Source organism: Narcine bancroftii, chromosome 6 (assembly GCF_036971445.1).
Source record: "Narcine bancroftii isolate sNarBan1 chromosome 6, sNarBan1.hap1, whole genome shotgun sequence".
Classification (NCBI taxonomy): domain Eukaryota; kingdom Metazoa; phylum Chordata; class Chondrichthyes; order Torpediniformes; family Narcinidae; genus Narcine; species Narcine bancroftii.
Window position 1 is genome coordinate 26,095,701 of NC_091474.1, and position 25,527 is coordinate 26,121,227.

Consider the following 25,527-nt stretch of genomic DNA (forward strand, 5'->3'; position numbering starts at 1 on the left):
CCCTCTCCACCTCTACTGAATGCAGTAGATCAGTTTGGATTATGTGCATTTAAAGTTCAACCTCAGCTGGAAAGCCTGTCCTGGAAAGGATGGTGGTGAAGGGAGCAGATGTAATGACAGCCCAAGGCCAAGTTGGGAAGTGGTTTCTCCTCCCCCTCATTAATATTCAACAGACGAGTCACGTGGGAGACGAGGCGGCGGGAACTCTCCAACCCCGATCGTCGGCGGTCGACTGATGACGACATGCGTGTCTGCGCGCCCAGCGGGTTGCAGCGTCACGGCGCGGGTGCGCGCACGGTAAGCGTTTGAATGTAAACAAGAGGTATCGGTGCGTCGCGGACGGCGGGAACGGTCTCACAGCGGCCCAGGGCGGGGGGCGAAAGGGCAAGGCGGGCGCGCTCCTTCCTCCCCGTCCCGGCCGCCCGTTCCAGGCCTACTCCGGGCCCCGGCTCCCCTCCCGCCTCGGCCCGGGGCCGGCTGCCAGGCCCGACTTTCCCTGCCCCGCTTCCCTGCAGTAACCGCCAGGCCGCGGCCTCCACCTCGGGGCCTCTCCTCCCAGCCCTCGGTTGCTGCCGCACACCCGAGGAGACGGCAGGTAAGCTCGCTGCCTATTTTCTGGTCGCAAATGTGTGTTTGCCCCGCCAGACACATTCTTCCCGCTGGAAACTCCTGACTTGTGCTTGTGTGGTTCGAGGCACAAAGCTGGAGAAACTCAGCAGGTTAAACCGTGTGCTTTTACATAGTGAAGGTACATAGCCAACGTTTTGGGTTGAGCCTTTCAAGGCATGAGCAAAATACAGTGCCTGCCTACATTTTCTTGGGATATTAACGAAGGGCTCAGGCCTGAAACGTTGGTTATGTATCTTTATCTTTGCTATATAAACTACACTGTTTAAACCTGCTGAGTTTCCCCACCGTTGTGTTTTACTTCAACCATGGTGTCTGCAGATTTTTGTGTTTTGCTTCATGATTTTGTGGTTCAGGGCAGGCTAAGTGTGTGAAGGAGGCCTGCACTGCTGTTTTGCCTGTGCTGGTCATGCATGTCTTTTTGTATAACAGTAGATACATTATTATTTCGTACAACAGTAGATACATTATTTTGGGCATCAGTCTTGTCTTGTTCTCGCATTTTCTCACCTGATAAAGGTCCTTCGATCTGAAATACTGCCCGACCTGCAGAGTCGTTCTAGCACTTTATTCTGTAGTCCTTGTGTTCTTTATCTCCCCAAGAGTCAGCATTATTTTATTGTCGTGTAATAAAACAGAAAAGGTGATATTACATGAAATTTCCTGTAATCTATCACCATAAGGCAGACCAAGATTCGCTGTAAGTGGAAATTCAAAGAAAGAGAACCAAGAGAGATCCCCCCGCCCCAGGGTTTGTGAATGTCTGTGGATTCATCTCGGGCCCTCACGCAGGCTTCAGTCCAAATTATCATCAACCCACTGGTCCGCTGCCTGTGAGTGCCATCCAGCTTCCACAAACTGCTTGAATATGTCCAATACCTTGTGGAGATATTCACAAGATATAGGAGCCAAATTAGTTCCTTCAGCTCCACCATTCAAACATTAACTGATCCAAGTTGTGCCCTCTTTAGTCCCCTACTGTGGAAAACAACAACAAAAAATTATTTCATTCTCCCTCAGATCACTGTGGGTAGTTGATATGCCTCTTGGTTATTGATTTTCTGATATAATTATTGAGTTTATTGTCATACATCTAAGTATAATGTATGTGCTGATGATTTTTCTTGCTGCAGCAAACAACTATTAAAATACACTAAACACAATGGTACACATCAAGTTACTTGTGTATATAGAACAATATAAAAGGGGGGAGGGGAACCAGAGTGTTAGAGCAGATAGTAAGGTGGATGATGAGAGTCATGCAAAGACAGCATATAAAGGCAGGATTGTTCAGGAAAGAAATGGTCTCGCATGCATCTGTTTCAATGCTAAGAGTATTGTCGGTAAGGTGGTTGAGCATAGCGTGAGGATTGCCAAGTGGGATTATGACATTCTTGCTGTTAGTGAGACTTCGTTGCAGCTGGGACTCAACATCCATCACTATAACTGGATTCTGGACTGACTAACAGGAAGTCTGCAGTCTCTTTTGGGCTGAATTCCAAGATTTTGGTCTATTGAAAGGTTCTGGTCTGAAATGTTGAATCTTTTACATTCATTTGAGGCTGCTTGATTTGCTGTTCCTCTAGAAGTCTACAGCCTTGTATCCTAAAATAAGGCAATGTTTATAACAAATCCTTGTTAATATTCTGCCCCTCCTCTTGAGAAGAGCCATCTCCAGTGGTACAAATGTGGTGTGCAGTAAAGAGGGAATGACTGGCCATGAAGTTTCACATCATTGGGTCCAGCACTTGATAATCCATCCTTCCTTCAATTGGAGCACTACTCGGAGGAAGCACTGTCAGTAGGCCTAGTGATAAAGATGGCACACTGCTGCAGCTCCGCTAACGACAGAGCTGGTTTTGACCTTGGAGGAGCAGAGGTGTGTCTTTTAGCTCTCCTCCATTGTTCAATGTCCATTTCTCATGCTTGGCAACTCAGTATGGGTTTAAATTGCATATAGATCAGGGCCTGTGACATTCTTATTACATTGGAAAACCTATGGAGGTCTGTGCCCAAGATGGCAGCACCCATACTTGGAGGCCTGGAACACAAGGGTAGTGGGCTCAGGGCAGAAGAACACCCCCTCCCAGCTGGCATGGAGAAGATCCTATTGAGCAGGAGACCACAGCAGCAGACCAGCCCAGGGCTAGGCAGACAAAGGCTTCACACCAGGCTGTGGGCTGCTGGAGACAGGTTTGTTGGAACTAGGTATCATGACTGAGGTTTATGAGAGTTCTGATAGTGGGCAGGCCTCCGACAGGGCCTCTGGTGTAGACATCTTCATAATGGTATTAAACAAGAAAGTCTAGGCACCGAGATTGTGGTTTAATGCACAAAAATGCTTGAGAAACTCAGCAGGTCATGCAGTATTCACAGGAAGTAAAGATGTGTATAACCAACATTTCAGGCCTGACCCCTTTCATCAAGGTATGAGCAAAAAGCAGACAGGCCCCTGAATAAAAACATGGAAGGAAAAGAGCACAAGGGACAGGGGAGGAGCACAGGCCAGAGGCAAGAGGCCACAGGTGGATGTGGGAGGGAGGGCAGAATGGGAAAAAAAGATGAGAAGTGCTGGGGGAGTAGCTCTGAATGGAAAGGGAAGGGGTGGTAAACTAGAGGAAAGGAGACAGATAGAGACTGGAAGGCCTAACAAAAACCAACATAGTTGATGTTAATGCCATCTGGTTGGAGGGTGCCCATGCAGAATACAAGGAGTTCCTTCAATTTGCAGGTGTTCTTGAATTGGCAGTTCATAAGGCCATGGACAACAGTGCCATTGTGGGAATGGGACACTGAATTGAAATGGTTGGCCATTGGGAGAGTACCTATTTTGCATCAAAGTTGTTTTGCTAAGCAATCTGCCAGTCTGAATCCAGTCTCTCCAATGTAGAGAAGGGCACAATGGGACTGGATGCAGTAGGTGACCCCTGCAGATTCACAAGTGAAGTGTGGCTTCACTGGGAAGGACTGTTGTGTCCCCTGAATAGTGATGAGGGGGGAGGTGTGGATGCAAGTGTCGCATTTTCTGCAGTCACAGCTGTAGGTGCCAAAGGGATGATTAGAGGGAAGGGATGAGGGAGAGATCCCTGTGGAAGGCAGCAAGGGAAAGATGTCTGGTGGTAGGATGATATTGGTGGAAATTGCAGATATTTTGGATATGGAGGCTGGTGGGATGGTATACAAGGACAAAGAGAATCCTATTCTTGTGGCATCTGAGGGTGGAGCAGGCCTGGGCAGATGTAATGGAAATGAGGATATACAGGTAAGGGCTGAGTTGATGACAGTAGAGGGTGGCATGATTTTTGAAGAAGTAGGACATCTTGGAGGTCCTGGAATGAAAGGCCTCATCCTGGGAGCAGATGCAATGGAAACCGAAGAATTGAGAGGAATTCATGGGGGCAGGATGTGAAGAAATGTAGTTGAGGTAATTCTGGTAGTTGGTGGTTTTTAGAAAATGTCTGCTAAAGGTTTGTCTCCCGAGATGGGCTCAGATTGAAATAGGGAGAGTGTTACCAGAGAATTTTGAGGTTGGTGGAAGTTGGCAGAAAAGTGGTTAAAGATGATGAGCCTCTTAAGGATGCAAGAGGTAGCACCAAAGTAGTTGTCAATGTAGCAGAGGAAGAATTGAGGAGCTTTGCCTGTCAGATTGTAGCATGAATTGATCCACATAGCCAACCAAAAGGAAGGCTTATTTGGGACCCATGCAAGTACCCATGGTGGCCCCTTGACTTGGAGAAAGTGGGATGAGTCAAAGCTATTGAAGGTGTGAACTTGTTCTACCAGGCAGAGGAGGCTGGTGGAGATAGGTCATAGGTGGACATGTACAATGTCAAAAGACCAAATCTTATCATGTGTTAACTTGTGCTCCTCCCCTTTCTCTTATTCCCTCCTCTCCCCCACCCTGTTCCAACCCTACCTTTTTATTCCAGCACCTGTGTGCTTTTTCCTTGTACCTTTACAAAGGGCTCAGGCCTGAAATGTTGGTTTGTATATTTTTGCTTATTATGGATACTGCATGATTTGCTGAGTTTCTGCAGCACTTTTGTGTTCCTCATGAATTGGGGGTTTGGAACTGGGAGTGTGGAGGGTGACTTGGTTGCCTGGGTCTTGGGTTCACCACTGGATCGGACTGAAAGAGGTGGCAAGATTCATGAACACTCAATGACTCTGAAGGGAAACTCTTTCTTCGCTCTCACCTTGGTCACGGGTCTGGGTGCCTTTGTGGCATTGTCAATAAAGGAACCTTGAGTGAGGACCTCATTGCCCTTACAAAGGTATCCTCTCAGCAATGTTGAGCTAGTTTGTAATGTCCTAAAGAACAAAATTATGATGCCAAAGGCAGCAATTATGTTCCCAAAGCTTCTTTATGGGGGTTTGGGTTTTATTGACCAGTTACTTTTTCCAATGATCATTATTACAGACAGAAAATAGTTCGGAATCAATTATAAATGCATACTTTCTTATACTAATTTTTATTTATTTTTAGCTAGAGTTTCTTCTGAATTCTGTGGTATTACAAAATTCCTATATAGCATTTTTAGCAATAAGTGAGCAGAATCCTTCATTTCATTCCTCTTTTAAGATATGGCATCTTAAATGTAACCCTTGGAGTTAATTTACAGAAACATTAATAAGCTACGGTACAAATTTTTGTAACCAAGACATGGAATGAAGATTTACAATATCAATTCTAAAAACCTTGTGTATTTTTTTAATTTTTAAAAATATGTTTTTAAAAAAATTTTAGGTATTCAGCATGGTAGCAGGCCCTTCCGGTCAAATTCACCTACAACCCCCCTGTACATTTTGAAGGGTGAGAGGAAACCCATGCAGACACAGGGAGAAAGTACAAACTCCTTACAGACAGTGTGGGGTTTGGTGTATTTCTGTTTTTTTGAATGAAGTTTTAAACAAATCAGGCCATTCCTAATTTGTTTTTCTCTCCACATGCAAGAAAAACTGACCAGCGTTTCACAAGGCTGCGTTGAAAATGAGAGCAAGAGAAAGATCAAGATCATTGACTTCAAGAAACTAAATGTGGGAAATTCCAGTTGCTTGTATGACTATTTAAAGGTATGACTTGCTTTGAGGAAGCAAAGGATTGAAAATGGGGATATCTGTGTAAATTATAAAAAATATTGAGGAGACTTGTACTTTCTAGCTTTTTTGACCTTGATTTTCATACTTTTGAGGACATAAGAAAGAGCTAGTCCTCTCATGTGTTCAATTTATTAAATGTTCCTGCTATTTCTAGTTCATCTCCTCTACAGATCCTGAAACGAGTATGGTATATGATACACATCCAAGTTTGTTATCTTGAAACTATCCATAGGTTACATTAAAGTAATCACATTTTCATCTGAATTTGATTATGTAGTGACTGAAGAGTGAAAATTGTACCTGTATTTCTTTTAAAAGGGACTTCTGGAAGAATCAAAGCTGGCTGACAACCATTGCAGGGATTTTCCTGTGATCTGGCATAGCTTTTGTTGCTGATAGCCAGTTCCATTTTGAAGTGGTGGTGCTTGGAATGCATTTCATCTTCAAGTTGGGGTGGTAATTTCCCAGCATTTGTTTGTTGCTACATTACAAAGGGGATTTTTACTTGCTGTCTGTTTGCTGGTCAAGTCAATGGAAATGAGTGCATGAAATGTGGGTTCTGTAACCAGTGAAAGATCCTATTGAGTGCTTTATTTTCATTTCATTGTAAATTACTGATGTGTTGGAATGGTAATTTGTTTTGTGCTGCTTCTTGTTTGTTTTGAATCAGAATTTTGAAAACTTTCCAACAGAAGAAGAAAAATTGGGAATAATGACTAACAAGGTTTAAATGAATGATGTTATCATTTGCTTGAGGGCTTTCCCAACATTTATTTCCATTTCTAATCTGCCAAATGCAAATCAAATTTCCCATATATAGATGGACTTGCTGGTTATAATTTTGGTAGCACAGTTAGTACAACACTGTTACAGTGCCAGTGGTCGAGACTGGGGTTTGAATCCTGTGCAGTCTGTAAGGAGTTTGTATTTCTGCCTGAGTTTCCTCCAGGTGCTTCAGTTTCCTCCCACCCTTCAAAACATACTGGGGGGGGGGGGGCTGGCGGCACGGGCTCATGGGCCGAAAGGGCTTTTACCAGGTTGTATGTCTAAATAATTAAGTTCCGATCTTGTGCTTGCATGTTTTGAGAATAAATGCAAATCCTTGACCACATTTAACTTTCCCAAACCAGAATGAATGTCAAAACATTGGTCAAAATTTAATGAAATAATGTAAATGATATCATGCAACCTATTTAGTCAGTATCTTTTTGTTAGAACTTTACATTTTGAATCTGATCCACAACAAAACATGTTTTTGAGTGATATATCTCTTGGCCTCATGGTGAGATGCAGTACATGAATTCTTAGAAATTCAGCTGTATGGTTGTATTTCAATCTAATTTTGACAGCTTAATTTGTTTCACATATTCATGAAAAGCATTGTTTGAATAGCAATATTTGACCAGAATTACTAAGGCTAATGGTGTTGACATGGATGATAGTTTCTCAGGCACTAAAGTTCATTTATCTACCAAGCATTCTTTTACGTGGAAAGGGTGTTCAGTAAAATCCTCATTGTCCGCCACCTACATGGATTGTGGATGCCAGAAGTGCAAATTTTCCAGTTGATGTCTCTCTCTCTTGCACGCTCTCTCTCTCGTTCTCTCGCTCCTCAGTTTAAAAGACAAGCTTGGGAGGGGAATTTTTTTTTGTAGAGGATTTAATTGCCAGCCATGTAATTTTTTTTTTTAAAAGCTGCATTCCGAGATATTGCTTATGTTTTTGTGCGTGAATTAATTATTTAATCATTCCCATTGCATATCTTTTACATTTTTGCTCTTACCAACATTTATTTTGTATGCAATATGGTAAGGTATCAAAACTTTGTGACTTCTATGCACATTGTTCTGCATAGATCATAATACAATATTTACCTGTAAATATTTACCATAAAGGAAATTAAAATTGTTTTTTTAACTTGGCATTTTTTCCAATTTTGTTTTGAATTCAATGATACATTACAGTAAAATCCCTATTTTCCAGAATTCAAGCAATTGGCAAAAAATTACGGAAAATAAATACCAGTAGGCAAAAAAAATACAGGTTTTTAATTGGCGCCTCTTGCCATTAGTTCGCAATTATGTAACCTCAAGCAACTTTATTGGCATCTACCAATCCCTATACATCCCGGATACCAGGGGTTTTACTATATTTCATTATGGTGTAGCAGCACTGACCTGAACTAAAAGGTAACATTTTAAGGAATTCCGGAACCAACATTTTTAAAGTTTATAGTGATAAATACAATAGGCTAAATTTAACAAGCTGTTTTTATTTTGCAGTGAAGGTCTCTTGGCTTTAATATTAGATAGAAAAGAAAACCAACGAGAAACAGAAAAAGTGCTAGAGAAACTCAGCAGACCATGCAATATTCATGGAAAGCAATAGGCAAATGTTTTGCCCACTCTTTTTCAGACAATGATCCTGGTAGATCATGTTAAAGGGAGGACTCCCGGTCGTGGTTCACGAGTTGCCATCAGAAGCCCCGATGAGGGTCCAATTTGCGGCGTGTATCCGGGCTGCGGTGCAGCATCTGCAGTAGACCATCCGCAAGCCTCCCCGCTGAATCGAACATTGCATTTGCTGTACAGGGGGATTGGCGGAGTGCCCGGAGATTTTCGGGAGGAGGTAGATTCCAGTGATCCTCTCTGCCATTCTTGTGGTTGTCTGGATTAACCTCAATCCATTTCTCTGCAGCAATCGTACCACACTGTGATGCAGCCAGCCAGGACACTCTTGATAGAGCTCCTTTAGAAGGTTGACATAATGGTGCTTGCTTCAGTCTTTTCATGAAGTGTTGTTGCACCTTCTTGACAAGTGTGAAGATATGTGTCCACAATAGGCCACTAGTTAAGTGAATTCCAAGGAACTTGGTTCCCTCCACCACAGAGTTGTTGTTGTATAGTGAAGGATGGTCATTCCTAGTCGTCTTGAAGTCCACGATCATCTCCTTTGTCTTGGGTTGTTATTTCTCGCCCTAATTCACAAGATTTATGCCTCTTCTGTCGTGCAACTCGTTGTTGTTGTTGTTGCTGATGAGGCCATCTACTGTAATGTAATCTGCAAACTTAATGACACCGTTGAAGCTGCATCTGGTGATGCAGTCGTGGGTCAGTAGCATGAACAGGACCAAGCTGAGCACACAGCCCTGAGGTGTTTCTGCTACAAACCCGAACAGAGAGGGCTGTTTCGTCCCTGTGAAGACCACTCCACCAACCTCTGAGGAATGATTGTATAAAATGCTGGGCTGAAATCAACAAACAGCAGCCTGGCATTGCTCTCTAGGTGGGCCAGGAAGGAGTGAAGGGACAAGGCTATAGCTTTGTCTATGGAATAATTTCTATACACAAATTGAAATGGTTCCAGTGTCATTTTTCGCCTGAAGAATTGCATCAGACTTGAACACCAAATATTAGGGAACTTATCAAGGCCCTGAAGAAGGTCAGGAAGAGTATAGCTGAGTGCACTGCAGTGAAGACCTTTCAGCTATGTGGAAGTACTTAACAGGGATGTAATGTTTTAATGGTGTGGCTTAATGTAGCCGCTCTCCCTGAAATGTCATCCATTCCTTTGACTCCACAAAGGTAAATCTTCATCTGACTCCATCTTTACTTCCTGCAGCCTTGAAAGAGCAGCCAACTCATTAAGACTCATCCCACCCAGGCCACACTCTCATGACCCTCGTCCTGATGGCAAGAAAATTCACGTATGTGATTGCGCACCCCACGATACAAGACTGTTACCAGAAAGAGCCTCACACTAATAAAATAATGTTGCCTTCTGTTGTAATTGATTTCTCTTGTGAGGTGAAATGCATTTCACGGTGGATGGACTGCAGTGTTGTTGGGTTTACTCGAGTTGCACCAGCTGATTGCATTTACTGCAAAAGTAGCAGAGTTCCCACGCTACACAATGTCCATTCACAAGTCTCAGGAGCCTTACTAGTTGTCATTTAACTAGATTAGAAGCAAGAACAGCACCTTCTTCTCCTTCATAAATCTTCAATTTCCAAAATTCAGAAGTTTGTGCAGTGTAGAAGATCTTTGGCCAGTTGTCTCATGTGTTGGCAATTTCACCTGCACCCCATCTTGATATTAACTTCAGGTCTTGGTCAGAACAGTTTCTGTCTCATGTAATGATGTGCTCTGATAGGATGCTTTCAATGGTGTATCTATACAAGGTTTTGAGTGACTTAGGTGACATGCCAGATTTCCTCAGGCTCCTGAGAAAGAGGCAGAGCTGGTGAACCTTTTGTCTATTGTGTCAATGAGGCTAGACTAGGACCATTTGCAGTAGATGATTACTCTGAGGAACTTAAACCTGTCCATTATCTCCTCATTATTTTGGGTGCAAACAAGGGAGTGAGCTCTACTCTTTAATCCATGACCAGCTCCTAACAGTGAAATAAACTGGAAGTTAATGTTGATTAAATGATGACTTTAAAAACCCGATTTAAGTATCAAATGGGAAGAAACTTTAAAACATTGCTGACCAAAATCCCAAATGTTGTATTCTGTAAAAATAGTATATTACATGCTTAGACCATCCTTAATCATCAGGGGTCACAACACATTTACAGGCGTTCATTTTTAGAGAGTGGGTAGGAAAGAAGTATGGAAGAAACCAACTAAATTTGACTGTTTCACAGGGATGGGAGCACATAAATTTTGAGCAGAGTCCTAAGGGGGACATAGTTAAAAACAAGATTGAGAATTGCTGGTCTAGACAATGAAGGTCATCTCTACTGACCTGTGTGCGACACTTTCATGGTCTCGAGTGAAATCCAGGAAAGTACGCATCTCTTTCCTTGCTTTGCTCAGCTGATGTCTGGGGTTCCAGCCAATGCTTATGGTGACTCTATATTTGCCTTCCAGCAGACAAAACTTGAAGTGTATCGTGTATATTACATTCTTGTTGCACTATTGCATGACAATAAAAGGACCCTTGATGGTGAACCTTCCTACTGTTTTCAATTGATTAACTAAATGTGCTTGAAGGCAAGCTCCAAATTCAAAATTTCTCAGAAAATGTCTCCATTTTCATGTTCATGTCCTGTGAACCCAGCAGTGAGGTGTTGATTGTACTTGACCAGCTCCACCCAGTACAGGAAACACATAGTCTAAGCTCCAGCTCATTGAAGAGGAAATACTTCAGAGACTTCCGTAGGAACAGTGAGGTGTGGGGACTGGTGGAAGCGTGACACCAGCTCGTGGAAAGCCTTAACCCACGTTTGCTCAAAAGGTAGGAGGCGCATTCAGGAAAGCACTGAGAATCTTGCATTGAGATAGTAGGGGCACATGAGGGTCAGATGCAAGCAGTAGAAAGTGTGCACTCCAACCCAAATGCATAGTTATCCACTCCAAGCCCCATCCCTCCCACTTGTGACTAAATACCAGGAAGACAGTGCCCCATTGCAGTCCATCAGCTGTGAGACAGATGTGCATTTGTTACTGAGCAAGTGTCTGGGGTACACACTCAACTGCACATGTACAAGACTTTCGAAGATTTCAATGTCTGAAGCCCTGGAATTGCCAACACTGGATAGCAGTGTTTGCTGAGTATATGCAGGTAATAACTCAAGAGGTGAATTTTAAGTAAATACACAAAGATGCTGGAGGAACTCAGCAAGTCATGCAACCTCCAGAGGAGGTAAAGATGTATTAATTTAGACCAGTGGCTTTCAAACATTTTCTTTTCACTCAAAAAAAGAACCACTGCTTGAAAAAAAATTGTATATGGTTCATTTAATTTTGAGTTGAGAAACAGTGCACACAAGTCAATTAGGTACAATTGAAACAGTAGTTTTCAAACTTCTTTCCACTCACCTATCACCTTAACTAATCCCTCACTAATCACAGAGCACTTAGGGCAGAGGGATTACTTTAGGTGGTAGGTGAGTGGAAATAAAAAGTTTGAAAACAACTGACTTAGACATACAACACCTAACAGGCCCTTCTGGCCCATAAGCCTGTTCTTGTACCCCAATTAATCTATACTCCCTTTGTTTTGAACAGTGGGATGAAACTGGAGCAGAATGTACAAATTCCATACAGGGGTAGATTCTAACCCTGGTTGCTGGCGCTGTATTAGTGCCGTAATACTTCTACGATAACCGTGCCACCCGTTTCAGGCCAGAGATGATTTTTCCACTAAAAACACAGAGAAATGCTAGAGGAACTTGGCTGGTTTCATAGTATCCATTGGAGGTAAAGCTATATTGCCAAAGGGTCCTTCCTCAAGTTAGAAGCAAAAACCCAGCCACTTTTTCCATTAGCCAGTTGGTGGAGCTGTAAAGCATTTGTCTCTATATTTGCCAAAGCTCGACACAGTGCCACTCAGTAGCTGCACTATTTGTCAGAGTTCTGTCCGCCATCTCCTCCTGTGGGTTATGATTTTCTGTTAGCTGAAGCAAATACAATGTTACCTTATTTCCATATTTTCCACACAAGGGCACGATTTAGCCCATCAAGTTGTATAAGCTGGCGTTCACTAATTTTCCTGTTAGCATTCTCTCCACCTTTCCACCAATTTTCTCCATGGCCCGAAAGCCCCTTTCATGCTGTCAAATAAAGTGGGTTGAACTGGCCAATTTAGCAGGTCCATAATGGGTAATCTTTCACACTGCCAGATTACCTGCTATGGCCCCGCTAAATTGTCTGGTTCAACGGGATGGGAGAATGGGGCGGGGATAATATCAGAGCCTGGCCGAGTTAATTCGTTAATCATTCTGGGAGTGTGAATGCTCAACCAGGTACCATTAGTGATGTTAGTACCTGCGTATGTCAGTCTGGTAGTATTATAAGTAATCTTGAGATGATTTAAAGCACAGGTATGCACTGAAAGGTTCACCGGCTGCCCTGTGAAATATAGCTGCACTGTAATATTTCCCAGCGTGGGTGGTGGGGCTGTCCGCACGCGACCAGTGGAGGGTGTCAGCGCGTACCTGTGCTTTAAATCATCTCAAGATTACCGGTACTTGTAATACCAAATACAATGTAATGCTATGCAAATAGTTATTATACTCTATTTCTGTATCTGTTTCTATAATTAGTTTAAATCTGGGTGAATGACTTTGTCTGCTATTCTTTAACAATCAGTGGCATTTGTATTTGCATGACTTGTTTTTCATAAACTTCTGTTTAGGAATGAACTCATCAGCCCCAGAGTTAGCCATAGTGAAGTTTAAGTTTGTGCATACAATGGTCTTCATTGTCAATTGTTTATTGATTGAAAGAAAAATATTTATGTGGAAATAAACAGTTTGCTTCAATGGCTGGATAACTTCCTTATTTTCAATGTCTTTAATTACACTTATGTAGCAACTTTATCTTTCCATATTTGACTTCTGTGAATTCAACAGTACTTATCGCACTGTATCAGAGCATAAAGGTTTAGTTTTAAGATAGTAAAATTTCAGCCAATAGATCATTTTTTGGTAGTTTTAAAAAAAATTCTAATTTAAGACAGTGGCAAGGACCACTCTATTAGATGTCTTGTCTAATCACGTTTCCACCACTTCCCCAGGTGCTCTCTCACACAACTTGCTCCCTGTCCTCCCATTGGTTTTAACTGTTTCTTGGGTGATTCCACAGTTTTCACCTCCGTGACCTTCAAAAGAACCAATGTCAGATCAATTCTATGCAGGACTTTTGAAGTGTTTATGATTACCACTTTATCACTAGTCACCACTCCCACCATTCTCTGTCTGCTCTGGGTTATGCTCTGCTGACAGCTACAAGACCAGGACAGATCTGACTGATCTCTCATCATTTCATCACGATACCTAGCTTTGCTTGGTCTATCACCATGCCCCAATTAGCTTAAACCATCTTGGATAAACAAGAATGTTCTGCATTTAATTTGATCCACTCTGAATCTTTGAACTGTTCACTGATACTGAACCCAAATAGTTCAGACTTCCCCTGCCTTATTACATATGCCTTAATTCTTTTTACTTCCCCAGCCAGATCCCTACATTGCTATCTCCATGTTGGAACTCTGCCATCACCCTGGTCTTCTATCACCTCTGCTGGCTGGATTTCCAGTATCTCCATTCATATTTGCTCTATTCACTATCCTGCAATGATTTTCTATCTGACCCTCCATTCCCTCTGTTCCATCCATCAGTGAAACAGCCTGTAATTGCCTGCAACATTAGAATTTTTCTCTTAAAATTACACCTTTCGTTGAAAAGCTTGAAATTTTAAAATGTTTAGCTACTACTTCCATTACTCCGTAGTGTATTGACTGAATTCCACTTCCAGTCCTTTAAGGGCTCAAGCCCGAAACATTGGTGATATACCTTTACCTCCTATTGTACATTGTAAGACTGGCTGAGTTCCTCCAGCATTTCTGCTTTTTTACTATAATCACAGCGTCTACCGGCTTTCGTGTTTCACTCCATTCAGTTTCTCCACTGCAAAATCTCTTCAGGGGATGCCTACCCTGAAGAGGTTCTCCTCCTCATACCTTGAGGAAGGGCTCAGGCCTGAAACGTCATTAATATACCTTTACCTCCTATGGACTCCACGAGACCTGCTGAGCTCCTCAGGCATTTTTACTACAATTACACCATCTACAGACTTTCATGTTACACTCAACTTTCATGTTATCTCCATGAGATATCTCCTCAATTTCATCTTGTTATGTTCAAAGTCCTTGTAGTGGAAGAATTTTCATGTACTGGAGGGAGAGGTCATAATTTTCAGAGCAGAAACCCAGACACATTAGTCATAATTCAAATTCTGCAGGAATAATTGTTGGTGTGGACATCTAAGGCAGTGGTTCTCAACCTTTTTTCCGCACTCACAGAGCACTTTAAGTAATCCCTTACTAGCCACAGAGCACCTATGGCATTGGATGGCATAGGTGGTCTGTGGTTAGTAAAGGATTACTTAAGATGGTTTGTGAGGGGTGGGGGGGGGTAGTTGAGAACCATTGAGATGGCCAATTCAGATGGCCATCCAGATGGCCATTCAGATGGCCAATTGTCACACATGTAAAGCCGCATGTTTAGGCAGTTTGGTAGTTTTTAAAAAAAACTGTTTTGAGGTCACCTGAATGTGCAGGAGACGCTCTTGAGGCGAGCTACGTAACCCTCCTCCGAGAGGGATAATCAGCTCAGTGGCTCCCCCAGCCACCTGAATGCAGCTGGCTAAAAGCAGATGTTAAAGATCATAGCTGACACTGGGCAGGAGCCGGAATGGGCTCAGAGCCGCATCCTGTGCCGCTGTGTCCTTCAGGTGGCCAGCGTTGCACTTTAAATGCTGCCACCTGAACGGCAATTTAAAGGGCCGCTTCTGCTTCTTCAGGCGCATTCTTAGTGTAGAATGCACCTGTTAAAGACTTAATATCAGTGTTTGGATAATTTGACACTGGTGTTCATTGTATTGACCACAAGATGGCACCAAAATCAAAGAGCATCACAAGTTCATTTTAAATTTGCTCTACAATTTTATAACCTTGATCTTTATAATGAAACTGAAGTGGCTAAAAATTTCAAAAGGTTAAAAACTATTATTGGGAGCATGAAAGATCCTGTGAAATTTTAATTTAATCAAAAAGCAGATACTGTAAATCTGACTTCAACTTAAAATATTAACTATCTTTCTTGCTGCAGATACTGCCTTGATTTGCTGAGTATTTTCCTCATGTTTTTGTAAATTATTAATGATTACTTTGGATGTGTGGGGAAGGAGAGAATGGAATTGCAGAATAGGGAGTGAACATGATTCTAGTGGAGGGGTGGGAGCTGGTTCAATGGATCAAGTTCCTGGAACTTACTGGATTACATGGATCTTGTAGCTTTAGGATTACTTTTCACAATTCAAAACTTGCTTTTTTGATGTTGTAATACTTTAATTTGTGATCCTTGTTCCAGATAACATCTGACCAAGCTCTCTTCCCTAACATGGAATCAGAGGGGAAAGGTGGTGAAGAAGAGGAGAGCCTGCAAATGGCATTCAAAAAACTTAAAGTTGACTCTGAACGGTAAGACCGGACAACCATGGGGCGCACATGGATGAGAGTCTTGCATATTGAACCCTTCAGTGGGGTGGGAACATTCTTTCTGGGAGCCCTAATTCTTGCTGCATTGTTCCAGATGTTGTTAGTACGGAGCTGACCTTTTTTTAAAAAAAAAGTGATGCAGCTGAAACTGCTGTAATCCCATCACTCTCACTGGTGCAGAACGGGAGAGCAGGCAGCAGAGACAGTGTTCCCCTGCAGGTTTCTACTGCCAATGGCTCCATACAGGCTTTAAACAGCCTGTTAAAGGAGCTAAAAGTGTTTTATTTGAAATCCTGCAACTGCAGGGTCTCGGCCCAAAATGGTGGCGTCTGCATTTGGCTGCAGCCTCCGAGGGAGATGAGGACTGGTGCAGGGTGCCAGTAAAGGGGAGAGCATCGAGGCTGTAGAATGCTGTTTCGTCGGGTTGATTCAGAAGACAAATTTGACAAAGTTGGGGATTTTTGCAAAAGACAGACACTGAATTTCTGGGATCCATTCCTTAAATAGAACATAAAGCAGTTCAGTGTAAGGGAACAATGTTGCTGCTGAGCATGAAGACAGATTAAAATAATTCCATATTCCTGTATATTTATATCCTATCCCGCAGCCTCTTCATATTGTGTTTAAATGTTCCTTTTGTATTTGCTTCTACCACATCTCCTGGCAGTACATTGCAAGTATTTTAAAGAATTTGTAAATCTCTTTTAAACATTCCACCCCCCCACCTTAAATCTATGCTCTGGTATTTACATTTCCACCGTGCTTTAAAAAAAAAACTGAATTATCTACTGTCAATAATTTTATGTATGCCTATCATCCCTCAGCCTCTGCTCCAGAGTTTGTCCAACCTCTCCTTGTAGCTAATAAATTCAGACAACATCCACTTTCTGGGAGCAAAGAATTGCATCCATAACCTTTCCATGCATTAGCTGATGTGTATATATATCCTGTTGTATTCTTTACAACCTTCCTCACAATCCACAATGTCGCCAATTTTTGTAGTTTCTGCAAGCTTGCTGATCATTTTTGTCCAAATCGTTGATATCACAAACAAAATTTCCTATAACAATCCCTACAGAACACCACTGGTTACAATTCCAACCCCCAAACCTGGCCACGCCAATTTTGAATCCAATCCACCAAGTTAGCATGTATTTTATGGCCCTTAATCTTTTGGATTGACCTACCTTGTCAAATGCTTTACTAAAGTAGAAGAAAGTTGGATCACAAATTGATTGGAAACGCCTTGGGGAAAACAATTGTCAAATAAGCAGGGGCAAATTATATCAGTGCTAAAGTCCAAAAATGATTTAAAACATTGCATTTTTACTAAAGTGAGTTACAACACTTCATTGTTTTGAAAACTGATCAATTGTTGCAGGCAAAGTGGATTATTTAATTTCATTGCTTTATGAGAATATTTGTTGAGAATTATGAAAACTGCAAGCCTACAATATCTTTATCACTGGTCAGCAGGATCTAATCAAAAGTTTCACCAGATCTTTCATTTACAGCAACTTTTGTATCTCATGGTCCATAATATTTCTCCCTCCTTTTATCCTCTTTCATATTTCAGTTATTTTTTTCTAGGTTGGCTACATTTAACAAGCCTTTCGCACCTCTCGGCTGCCACCACCTCCGTTTGTCATTTAGTCGGTGTTTGTTTGCTTGACCCTTCATTCTCTTCACTCCTATTTTTCAAAACACTACTAACAAAATATTTTCAACATTTTACATTTTCCTTATATAGCTAGTTTCTGATTTATTTAACCTCCTGTTACGTGACTTCAGTGTCTGTGGACTTCATGCTCAGCTGCCTCGTTTGAGAAATCCCTAAGATTAGAGTCCCTTCCTAGCATAGCGGTTAGTGCAGCGCTGTTACAGCACCAACAATTGGAAATGGGGTTCGAATCCCATGCTATCTGTATGTTAATCCCATGTCTGTGTGGGTGTGCTCCAGTTTCCTCTCACCATTCAAAATATATCAGAGGTTGTAGGTCAATTGGGTGGCACGGGCTTGTAGGCCGATAAAGGCCTGTTACCGTGCTGTATATCTTTAAAAAATAGTGGTATGAACAATTTTGCACTGACCTTTATGAAATAACTTTCAGAGTTGTATTTATGAATAGTGCCTTTTTGTTCTTCCTCTGGTGCAAGTACTAAAACAGCAAACGTATGAAAACAGCAAGTGATGTGCTTCCGTATTTTGTTTATTCATATGTTGATAGGTCATTGGCAAGTTGGAAACATCTTGTTACTGAATTTCTCAATCATTTAATATCAGCTGGGTTTTGTTATTCTAAAGATCTACTAGTTTGTGCTTTTAAAAAAAAAACTTTTAAGTTAACAGCTGCAAGAATTTGTTGTGATTTTAAATTTTACTTCCAAGTTTTAACCTTGAAATATTAGAATGCATTTGTTTCTTTTGGGCTTGTCTCCTGGCACATATTGGAATGCAAGGTAAACACTAGTTTATGTGGCATGGAAGGGGGTGCGTTTACTGGCTCAGGCTGTCTGAAATAATACTTCCATTCCACTGCTGGTGATTAGACTGGGCATGACAAGCATCTGTCTCTGGAGCTGACGGGCACAAGTGAAAAATCTAATGTCGTCTGTTGTGTGGATTTCTGTTAATAGCGCTGCGCCTGCATCAGTCCACATAAACACTGAAACGGCTACTTCAAGGACATCAATGCGAAGCAGTCCTGATGGAGCGAAACCCAGGACAGTGTGTTCTTCCAAAGAAACCTGGCATGGGTAAGCATCTGATCCCCAAAGTCAATTCTGAAAATTGTATCTGTACACTAAACCAGTGCTGGTCTATGGTTTCATTATGTAATAACTGCATTACATGAAGGTTTCATTATTCACTGGCAACTTGTAAGGATTGACCAATCTCTTGAGCTTTTGAGAGGGATGTGTTGAACCAATCATTATAAAGTAAATCACCTGGTATTTGGCATCTATGGGGACTGGTAGATGCCAGATAAGTGAGTTTTCCAGTTAAAAAGAGGCCCAAAATTAAACTTTTCCAGAACTTTAAACAAAAAAACTCCATTCCACTTTATCAAAGGCCTTTTCTGCATCAAGAGAAATTACTATTGGTTGGTCAGATTGCTTCCGAGAAATATTAACTAAAGAAATCAGCTTTACAATATTATCGGCTGAATAACGATTCTTAATAAAACCCGCCTGATATACATGGATCAAGTCGGGTAAATATTTGGCCAATCTATTACCAGAACTTTGGCTACAATTTTATAATCCATGTTTAGCAAAGAAATAGGTCTATAGGATTCTGCTTTGAAGGGGTCCATATCCTTCTTAAGGATAACAGTAATAATTGATTTAGATAAAGAATCCGGAAAGGACCCAATCTTCCCCGCTTGATCTAAAACCTCCATCAATAAGGGAATAAGTCTTGAAATTCCTTATAGGATTCAGAAGTAAACCCATCATTACCTGGAGACTTGCCAGTCGGCATGGACCTAAGTGCTTCCATCAATTCTTTAGCAGTAAGGGAAACATCCAATTCTTTAATACCTATATCCTTCAAAAGAAGGTAAAGTTAAACTGGATTTTAAAAATTCAATTTTAATTTCATCTTGCAATACCTCAGAAGTATACAATTTCTCATAAAACATACGAAACTCATCATTAATTTTTTGAGGTTTATGCGTAATCAAGTGATGTCTAATAGCATTTATTGTTCTAGAAGCCTGTTCCATTTTTAACTGCCATGCTAACACTTTGAGTTCTCGCCCCCAATTCATAATACCACTGCTTAGTTCTCTGTAATAGTTTCTCAAACATGTTTCTAATGAATTGTACTGTAATTTCAAATTAGCTAACAGTATTTTCTTAACTTGCATAGAATTTCTTTGTAAATCTCCTTTTCCAATTTCTTAATTTTAACAGTGTAACTAATAATTTGTCCTCGTTTTGAGGCATCCCACAAAACAAATTTACTATCAACTGATCCTATATTTGTTTTCAAAAAAAATTTGGATTTGATCCCTTATGAATTTACAAAATTCAGGATCTTTCAACAAAAAAAATAATTAAATCGCCAACTATAAACATTCTCTACTCTCTCTGAAGCAGTACAGGTAATTAATAACCAGGAATGATCCGACAAAATACTAAACTTGAATTCAGCCTTTAAAAACTCAACCTTGTAATTGTGCTGATACTAAAAACAAATCTATTCCAGAATAAGCCAAAATAACGTAAAGCGATGACCCATTCACTATTATTGAAGTGAAAACGCATTCAAATTTCCTTTGGATAGCGAACACGGGTTTCTTCTTAAAAGTGAATTTTCATAAAATGGGGTATACCTGTTCTGTACTTGTACAAATTTCACTTGCATGAATATATAAACCTTAGAGCATTTTTACTTTATTTTCAGTTACTTTCTTTAAAAACATTTAACTATTGTTGCATTTGCCAATTCCTCCCCTCCACAGAACTACCTGAAAGACAAACAATAACATTATAGATAATTAATCCTCCCCCACCCAAGTTTACAGATAAAGCCTTACTAATATACTAATAACAATCTGGGTGACGCCATTTTATTCAAACACAACTTTATTCAGTTGGCAAAGTATAATCAAGGTACTCCATGGGCTGAATATTTGCTTCCATCTTCACCAAAGGATTGTTTTACTTCAGAAAACATTTACTTTTGCAATTTAAAACTTTTATTCAAATTTTTATTCTTATTTTCCGTGTTTTTTTTTTTAGCCAGTTGCTTGAGGTTGCCGGTTGCCTGAATTCCAAATACCAGGGATTTTTCTGTAACTAAGGGCGTTGCTTCAATGGTGCTGTTCCTTAGTGTTTTAACTGGATTCTAGTTTCATTGGAATCCTGGTTTGGGTCAAACTGCACAGTTCCTCAGTGTAGCAAATACTTTAAAATCCTCACTAACAGGGAGAGGATGAAGAAGTCTAAGCAGAACTTAGGCTCCATAAAGTGTTTCTTTTTTTTGTCACATCTCACTCATTCCAAACATTGATTGAAAACAATAGAGTTGACTTTGCTTTCAAAGTAACTCTTTTTCCACACCCCTCAAGCTAGTGTCCAAGTTTCAGTATTTTACCAACCCTGCAAAAATTTTGTTCAGTTATTGCCTTAACTCTAAAACTCCTCCTTTCTGATGTAAATTTTCATTGAATCTTCACCATTAATGGTTTACAAGGAAACGATAAAGTGAATATTTGCTCCTTGTCTGATCCCACTCTTTGTTTTGTGCCTATCTGGATTCATGACCTGACAGGGTTTCCTGAGGTGTGGGTCATCCATGCCACAAGTCGAGAGGAGTCACCTTTGAATAGCTCTTTGCACTGTTCATTGTGATATGCCTCTATTAATTCACAACTATCTATCCATTCACAAGAATGTCTAGGTGGGAAACATTTGTTTCCTGCAACATTCTTCTAGGGCTCAAGCCCAAGACGTTGGTTATGTATTTCTTTTAGTGACAGTTTTCCATACCTTGAAGGGTATAAAGGACACTGTTTGACATGCTGAGTTTCTCCACCGTTGTGTTTTTGCATCTTTCTCATTGCCTGTTTTGATTTTTTTATAGGAGCTGAAAATAATTATTTGCATGTGTAGTTATTTTAGAAGAATAGGAGCAGGAAAAGGTCATCTAGCCTGTTGATCCCATTCCACCACTGACTAAAATTATGGCTGTTTTTAAAAAAATTTAGACATACAGCACAGTAACAGGCCCTAACAACCACCCAAATCACTAATATGTTTTGGTGGGCAGAAACTGGGGTGCCCGGAGGAAATCCATGAGGACACTGGGAGAATGTACAAACTCATTACAGACTGCGCCAGATTCTAACTTTGGATGCTGGCACTGTGTTGGCATTGCACTAGCTGTGTCATCCAGGTCCATTTGTCTGCCTGTTCCCCATAGCCCTTAATTTCGCCTAATATTTCTGTCTTAAATATGAAGCAGCCTCTACTGCTTTATTGGGCAGAGAATTCCACAGATTCACTACTCTGCGAGAAACAGTTCCTTATTGGTCTTAAACCTAGAGCCATTATCTGTCTTGTATTTTGCATCCATTTGAGAAGAACTGTTTTAATTATTCCTTAACTAATACCTCCAGAGCAGATTATTTAAACCTTTTTTATAGTGATGTTTGTGGGAACTTTCTGTACTTCAATGTATTGCAAAGGTGGCTTCACTTCAGATGTACTTGGCCATCTGAAACACTGAGCTGAATGATGCTGTGCAAATACAAGTCTGTCCACCTGTCCTTCCTCTCTTCACTTTATCCCTTTTAACAAAGAACCAGACAAGAGATTCTTCCCTTGCTGTCATCTGCCATTGCAGGTCAAGTTTATCGACCAGGTACTTTCCCTTATCAAGAGGTTAGTCTTGAGCCCAAATTCACAAATTAAGTGCACTAGGTAGACCCCATTTTGCTATTGCAAGCATTTCTGACAAATATTAACAAATATTTTCCCTCTTGTATTTTCTTGGGGTTTAAAATGCAGCTCCAGCAGAAAGCCACCACGTGGTGCCATCAGAACGCAGCGGAGAAGACGTTCCAAATCACCAATACTTCATCCCCCTAAATTTACTTACTGCAGTTCTGTAGCGCCTGTAGCCAGCTCTCAAGTGAAGCACAGCAACCAAACTGAGCCTTACCAGGGCCTTGCGGGCCAGCCTCCGAAAGAGTGCTGCAAGGCCGGGCAGCGGGATGCTGTATTTGGTGCTAAAGTTCCCACTGTCTTCTCACTGGAGTCATCAGAAGAACCTGCCAGTGTAAACAGTGCCAAATCACGCACCAACTCCTTGTCTGAGAGCCCTAAAATGGCAGCCGCAGCTGCACTGGAGTCGAGCCAAGGGTCCAAGCCCACATCAGATTTTCAGTCTTTGTCAAAGCTTCACCAGACCGACCCATGCAGTTGCTCACGGGACAAGAAATGTCACTGCAAGCGGTGGCAAGATGTCGAAGTATACTCCTTCACTGGGCTGCGCAGTGTCATATCGGAGTGTGAGAGGGACACAGCTGAGGTTGGCTGGCACATGTCACCTCGCCGCAGAACTCAGCCAGGCTCTGGGGCTGCTGGTTCCCCAAGATCGTGCTCTGAAGAAGCCAGGGCATTTGTTGAAGACATCACTATTGAAGACCTCTCTGGATATATGGAATATTACCTGTACATCCCCAAAAAAATGTCACACATGGCAGAAATGATGTACACTTAAGAGAAGGATTGCTCTCTCAATGGCTGATTCATTTTCATAGTGTGATTGGAGTGGAAATAACACTTGGAAGGAATACTGGTTTGGATGAATTATGCAAGGATTTATTTTTGGTTTTGATTTGACTTATAAAGTAATTTTCCCTTCCATTTTCCTACTGTGCCCGTTCTTTCATTGGCTTTGATGTGGTCTGGAGCCTACATGCGTGTCACATGTGAAAACAAAGCTATTGGTCTCTGGTGTGTTTCAGGGCACAGGCTTACAATGTCTGATGTTCATTGTTAACACAATAAAGCCGGCATCAAATTAATCTGCAAAATTTCTTGCATTCGCACTACAGCCACAGAAAGGTTTTGTTGCACAAATCAAATGCAGGGAGGCAGTGAAAGAAATTAAGTACACCTTTGGTTCTTTGCAGCTGATGGCCTGTGTGTGCATATTTCCTCTAACAGAAAATGGTCTTAACCCCTGGGTTGGTATGTTAAAGCTACATTACCACAATTTAAATCTGGTAATACCAAGAAAACTCTGAGTACGACGACCATTTCTGATGATTAATTCACATACAAGCATAAAATCCAGTGTCACCCATTTTTCTCCTCTCTAAATGAAGGGGAGGGGTGATGGAATATTGATTTCCAATTTATTTACAAAGGTGCACTGTCTTCAATAGAATAGCTAATCGCTGAATTGGATGGAAAGCCAAGAGGTGGGAATTTATCTTGTGCTGAATGAGTTGAAATACTGGTAGCCTATAAATTACAGAATTGAATTTTAGCACCAGATGATAACAAAGCCAGTTTTATTTATATGTTTAAGCATAAGTAGCTACTTGTGGTTTTTTTTTTTCAGAATTACTTTGCACGTGACTAATTTATCAGAATACCAATACATTTTGGAGAGGCCTTTGTTAGTATCACCTGCTAATGTGTGTGTAAAATCCAGAAGAAAAATACTGCTCCTATTAGAAATCCTGAAATAAACAATTGAATGCTGAAAAGGATTAGGCCAAGTTGTGCCTGGAGAGAGAATGAAGAGAGTTTTTCTCTCCAGAGATTCTGCCTGAACTGTATTTTCAGATTTTGTTTTACTTTGAAGGTATTTCAAATCTGGACAACCAATTTACTTTTGATTAAGGGCTCTATCATTAATTCACATGAGCTAGATACTGAAACTTGAAATCAACCTGATGCCTGTGACCCCAACTAATTTGTTCCCTCCAGTTTTGTTTCTTGAAAAAGAATTGAAATAGCTGTTTACTGAACTTGCATGTAACATCCCAAACATGTAGATCTATTCCAGATCCATTATTAAATGATTTAAAATGGGAAGTAGAAAATAATCTGCAAAGCTGGCCCACTCCTGGATTGCTTATGGATGTGTACAGAGGACGGGGAATTCTCCTGGGTAAAACGGGAAGTAAAATGGGAGTAAAATCCCTTTTACTTATTTTACTTAGAAAAATTTTGGTAGTTTACCAGAACTTCAATTTTATGGAAGTGAACAGTTTAAAATTGATCTATTTTGCATAAAACAAAACTTTAATCTCCATTTTGTGAATGCTTTTAGATCGACTCAATTACAGGTTGTGCCATATCTGTTAAATTTAATTCTTTCCGATTTCCTTGATTCAGCAAGAAGTAAAAGTGCATTAAATATAAAGCAGCCCTTCTGGGAGGACTGAAGTGGGGTTAATCTGAGGGAGGATGAGTACTCTGCATCTTTAGACTATTTATTTATTTTGTATATGCAAAAAAAATTGAATTCAAATAACAGTTTCAAAGAAACCCTGGTATGGGAATTGGTAGATGCTGGATAAGTGAGTTTTCTGGTTGCTTGAGAGTGTTGAGACTGCGTGAATGGAGAACTGATGGTGAGGCGCGCCAATTTTAAACTTGGGTATTTTTCCCCCCACCCCTGTTTAATTTCTGATTTTTTTTCCCCCTTTGCTTGAATTCCAGAAAATGGGGATTTTACTGTATTTTGAATTGAAGGAGAATTCAGCAATGGGAAAAGATGGAGGACTTGGTGCCTCCAGAAATCTTGTCTGGTATGCATTTCAGTTTTACTTCTAATCAGCAGCAGACTGTTCCTGAGAGATTCTGCATGTTAAAATCCTTGGTTCATGAACACTGCTGGCTCTGGTTTCACTGCCCCTTCTAGAAAGCACCTTTAAAATGAAATTGTTGAGGTATGCAGATTTAATATTTTCTAATTACCCATCGGGAAGTGGATGGAGACTTGGATCATTTCCTGAAACAGATTAGAGCCGAAGATAGTCCAACATTGACCACAACATCCCAAATTCTTAGTAGAAAACCAGCTTGCACTTAATATTTGCAGCCTTGTATGTCCATGAATAAAGTTTGAAGGATCGCTGTACCTATACATTCCAGACACCACTCTGTTCCTTCTGGTCTGGAAGCCGTTTTTCAATTTAAAATGAAAACCCCAGCATGATAAACACAATGGTAACAAATGCGCAAAAATTTACATTAAACTAAATTCAGGAAATAACCATCTTGACAGGCTAAAGATGTGTCATTAGGCCTCAAGTACAT

At 40.9% G+C, this 25,527-nt stretch overlaps 1 protein-coding gene across 2 annotated transcripts; it reads left to right on the forward strand.

Annotated features, from left to right (window-relative positions):
• The first annotated feature begins 206 nt into the window (after window positions 1–206).
• Window positions 207–23,276, forward strand: oser1 (oxidative stress responsive serine-rich 1). Of its 2 annotated transcripts, none has more exons than XM_069884380.1 (5): window positions 207–297; window positions 5,582–5,700; window positions 15,608–15,717; window positions 18,373–18,492; window positions 22,255–23,276. In XM_069884380.1, the coding sequence occupies exons 3-5, from the start codon at window positions 15,638–15,640 to the stop codon at window positions 22,967–22,969; spliced, it is 915 nt and encodes a 304-aa protein (XP_069740481.1). In that variant the 5' UTR covers window positions 207–297; window positions 5,582–5,700; window positions 15,608–15,637; the 3' UTR covers window positions 22,970–23,276. The 2 variants fall into 2 exon arrangements, with proteins under 2 accessions (XP_069740481.1, XP_069740480.1); XM_069884379.1 differs by lacking the exon at window positions 207–297 and adding an exon at window positions 304–595.
• The last annotated feature ends 2,251 nt before the right edge of the window (window positions 23,277–25,527 follow it).

What these genes read in the sequence shown, in the direction of transcription:
- oser1 (XM_069884380.1), top strand. Translation starts at nt 15,638, where the DNA reads ATGGAATCAGAGGGGAAAGGTGGTGAAGAAGAGGAGAGCCTGCAAATG. An exon ending in CTTAAAGTTGACTCTGAACG is followed by an intron (nt 15,718 to 18,372) that starts GTAAGACCGGAC and finishes TTCTGTTAATAG; the next exon opens with CGCTGCGCCTGCATCAGTCC. An exon ending in TCCAAAGAAACCTGGCATGG is followed by an intron (nt 18,493 to 22,254) that starts GTAAGCATCTGA and finishes TTTAAAATGCAG; the next exon opens with CTCCAGCAGAAAGCCACCAC.